This window comes from Crocuta crocuta, unplaced genomic scaffold (genome assembly GCF_008692635.1).
Source record: "Crocuta crocuta isolate KB4526 unplaced genomic scaffold, BGI_CrCroc_1.0 scaffold234, whole genome shotgun sequence".
NCBI classification, from domain to species: domain Eukaryota; kingdom Metazoa; phylum Chordata; class Mammalia; order Carnivora; family Hyaenidae; genus Crocuta; species Crocuta crocuta.
In genome coordinates, this window is record NW_027529647.1 from 3,074,751 (window position 1) to 3,078,337 (window position 3,587).

The 3,587-nt window shown below is 65.1% G+C and overlaps 2 protein-coding genes across 2 annotated transcripts in view; one reads left to right on the forward strand and one right to left on the reverse strand.

Annotated features, from left to right (window-relative positions):
- Nucleotides 1-6: 6 nt before the first annotated feature.
- Nucleotides 7-3,587, forward strand: part of SPSB3 (splA/ryanodine receptor domain and SOCS box containing 3) — a 4,680-nt gene continuing 1,099 nt past the window's right edge. Inside the window, 5 exon segments of the mRNA XM_077762658.1 lie at nt 7-490; nt 668-805; nt 2,987-3,164; nt 3,167-3,342; nt 3,436-3,538. Coding sequence (XP_077618784.1) covers nt 443-490; nt 668-805; nt 2,987-3,164; nt 3,167-3,342; nt 3,436-3,538 — 643 coding nt within the window. The 5' untranslated portion in view covers nt 7-442.
- EME2 (essential meiotic structure-specific endonuclease subunit 2) overlaps nt 1,916-3,587 on the reverse strand; it is a gene marked incomplete at its 5' end in the record, with an annotated part of 5,635 nt that continues 3,963 nt past the window's right edge. Inside the window, one exon of the mRNA XM_077762790.1 lies at nt 1,916-2,695. The remainder of the gene's footprint in view (nt 2,696-3,587) is intronic.

Sequence of the window (3,587 nt, forward strand, 5' to 3'; positions counted from 1 at the left end):
GAACTTGATAGATGTTGCAGCAATTTGCATTTTCTGTTAATGATGCGAGGCTGGAAAAGTTTCAGGGTTTGTTAAGGGTTGTTTGAATTTTTAAGGTTTGTATTTCCAAACAGCTTGGTTGTAATGAGTGAAGGGGAGGATCCAGGACGAAGGTGAGCTGCGGTCGGGAAGCCGGGGCCCCTGCAGGGATGGAGCGGTGTCCCGGGCACGGCCTGGAGGCAATGTGGGGCTGTTAGGCTACCGCCCAAGGAAGGAAAGGGGAGTTCAGGATGACTGCGGTGGGTCTGGCATGAGGAACTGGGCGGCTGGAGATGCCATTTGTCAAACCGGACGACAGAGGAGGAGCCAGGCGAGGTTTGAGATGCCTGAGGGACACGCAGGCTGGACAGCTGGGCTCAGTAGGCTGAGCTCATGCAGGGACTGAGATACGCACTCGAGAGTCATGGGTGTCTGGATGGTGTTCTGCGCGCTCTGCCTGGCTTTTATCAAGGTGCTTGCACGCTGGAGGGAGGTGTGAGGTCGGGAAGAGTTCCAGAGCCCTGGCTGGGCACACACATGGCTCACAAGAGTGGCCACCTCAAGATGGGTCTGGCGCCGCTGGCTGAGGAGGGAGCGTGGGAGTTGCTGCCGCAGATCTTCTCTGCTCAGAGCCTGGGTTTTCTTCCAGATCCTGTCCACCATGGCCAGGCGCCCTCGCAGCAGCACTGCTTGGCATTTCGTCCTGAGCGCAGCCCGCCGAGATGCGGATGCCCGGGCTGTGGCTCTGGCAGGGAGCGCAAACTGGGGCTACGACTCTGATGGGCAGGTAGGTCCTAGCGGGGGAGGTGGGCACGGCTGGACCAAGGGGTCAGGACGCCCGGGGCGGGCACTGCCCGAGCCAGGACTGAAAAGATGCCGCCAGCGGCAGAAGGTGGGCCTTCCTGTCTCCTGAGTGCGCTGTGCTCACCCAAGCAGTTTATCTTGGTTAAGGACCCTCACGGGACCTGGGGTGACAGGACCCAGGGCAGATGCTGCTTCCTTCTCGGTCCTCTCAGCTTTCTGTCAGTTTGTTTAGCAAAAGCTTCTCTGTTCCTGTCACTGGACCATTTTCCAAAGGGAGCTGTCATTAACCTGACGTGCGTGCTTGGGCCCGGACACACGCGCATGTGATGTTTGTGTGTACGTGCACGTGTGTAGGAAGACTTCTGATTTCTGGAGCCCAAACTCCCAGAACCTCACTTGGCAATTCCAGAGCCCTGGGAGGGCCGGGGCCATCCACGGAGCGGCTGCACTGTTTGGGGTGCAGGGTGCCTGGTGCACCTGTGCGCCTCACCGCAGCGGCTCGGCCGGGCCAGGATGGGGCCGCAGGGCCTCGCGGCCACTGTGCCCACTGGCAGCGCGGGGTCCCCAAGTCTTCTTTTCACTTTGGCAGGGGTTTGGTTTTGCCCTGAGTCCCCTCTGGCTTCCTGTAGGGGTGATGCTTGGGTGACTCAGCTCTGCCGTGTCACAGCCACCCCGCCTTAGTGCCGCAGCCTGGCCAGGCGTTCTGGGAGGACCCGGAGGCTGCGCTGGGCCCCTCCCGGCATCACCCGTCTTGGCCAGCTCATTACTGGGAGATGCGGGAGGTGTTCAGGGGCCAGGGCACAGCATCTGACACACGTCCGTTGCTCATCNCCCTTCTCTGTTCTGCTGATGTGGGACCCTAGCTCCCGACTGGGAAAGGGGCTGGGGGCGGCCTCTGGCTGGCAGAGCCAGTGTGCCTTGGCTTTGGGGGGGATCAGCATCCCATGGTAGCGGGTGCTTTGGGTCTCCTTCCTGTGTCCCTTTGGCATGTTTTCTGACCGCAACTTCTCATTCTCTTCTCAGCCTCTGCCGCATGGTTTCTGTGTGGCCGCCTCGCGGCCCCAGGCAAAATAGAAAAGAAACAAGGACCAGGTTCTTTCCAGGGGCTTCTGTTCTGGGGGGAGAAAGCAGATGGGCAGGCCGGGGAGCAGAGCGTGGGAGGGAGGGGCCGGAAGAGCCTCTGTGACGGGACCCACGGAGCTGCACGGAGCTGCGGTCGAGGGGCAGAGAGGCAGCCAGCCCACCCCGTAGGAGGCGGGTGGACATGACACCTGTCGGGGCGCAGGGTGCTGAGGTGTGGCAGGCCCAGCTCAGGTCTGAGCAGGGGCCATCGGCCTGCTGTGTGGAGGGCCTTTCAGAGAGCAAGAGGAGGGCCCAGGGGCCGGGAGGGGGTTGGAGCGCGGGGCCGGGCCAGGACCCCAGCCTGCAGCGGCTGCCCGTGCACTCTGGGCCCTGGGTGGCGAGACCCTAGCGCCTTGTGGTTTGGCCTGGGGTCCACAGCTAAGTCACGTGGCCAGAGAGACCTGTGTCTTCGGAACAGGAAGCGCTTCTGTGCGCAGAAGGATCTGGCCCCAGGTCATCATTAGGCCCTCAAGACGGAGCACGTGCCTTGGGGGCCCGGCCTCTTCAGGCAGAGATCCCGTCTCCACTGTTTTCCTCCTCCCGCAGCAGCTGAGAGTGGCAGCAGGGGGCACGGGGTGCCGGGGGCCCCACCGCGTGGAGAGTAGGCAGGCGCACAGGCACTGGCATGGCGAGCGGCACCTACTGGAGTCCAGCTGCCGCTTGTGCGCAGAGCCTTCCAGGGGCTGGCGCGGCCCCGGCCCCGGGGCTGGGCTCTGGCGGGGCTGCCGCGCGTCCTCGGCCTGGAAACTGCCTACATGGAGAACAAGAAGCGGCTAAGCGGGCAGGCGGCCCCCAGCGGCTCCACCTTGGCCCGCCGCCCAGTGCCCCGCCGTGCGGAGCCCGCCGCCAGGAGGCTGGAGCTGTCCTGGGTCACGGTGGGTGGTCCTGGCAAGGGGTGGGCGTGCGTGCGCAGGAGACCTGGGAAGCCCTCTGAGGCCACGTCCCTGGGCGCCTTCGCTGGGGATTAGACCGCTGACCCGAGGGCCCGCGGAGGGCGGGTGGAGGACGCTCCAGACCGGAACAGCCAGGCTTCCCCTCCCAGCACAGCGACTCCGACTCGGACCCCGAGTCCTCGGCCCCGCCGCCACCCATCCCCAGCGCTGTGCCAGTGACCGGGGAGTCCTTCTGTGACTGTGACAGTCCAAGTGGGTCCTCCTTCTGCAGCAGCCTGCGCGCAGGGCACCGGGGCAAGGACTGTCGCTGCGGCGAGGAGGATGAGCGTGAGCGCCTGGGGCCCCGGGAGGTGGNGCCACCCTGCTGAGCTGTGACAACCGCAAGGTCAGCTTCCACACGGAGTACAGCTGCGGCACGGCGGCCATCCGGGGCACCAAGGAGCTGGGGGAGGGCCAGCACTTCTGGGAGATCAAGATGACGTCCCCCGTCTACGGCACCGACATGGTAAGCGGCCGGGGGGCCGGGAGCACCGCTGGAGCCCAGGCTCCTGCCCCCCGCGCCCCCCATGACCTCCCGTGCCCGCCCTGCTCTCCCCAGATGGTGGGCATCGGGACGTCGGACGTGGACTTGGACAAGTATCACCACACGTTCTGCAGCCTGCTCGGCAGGGACGAGGACAGCTGGGGCCTTTCGTACACGGGTGTGTGGGGCGGGCCGGCCGGCCGGCGGGGGGGCAGGGGGCTGGGGCA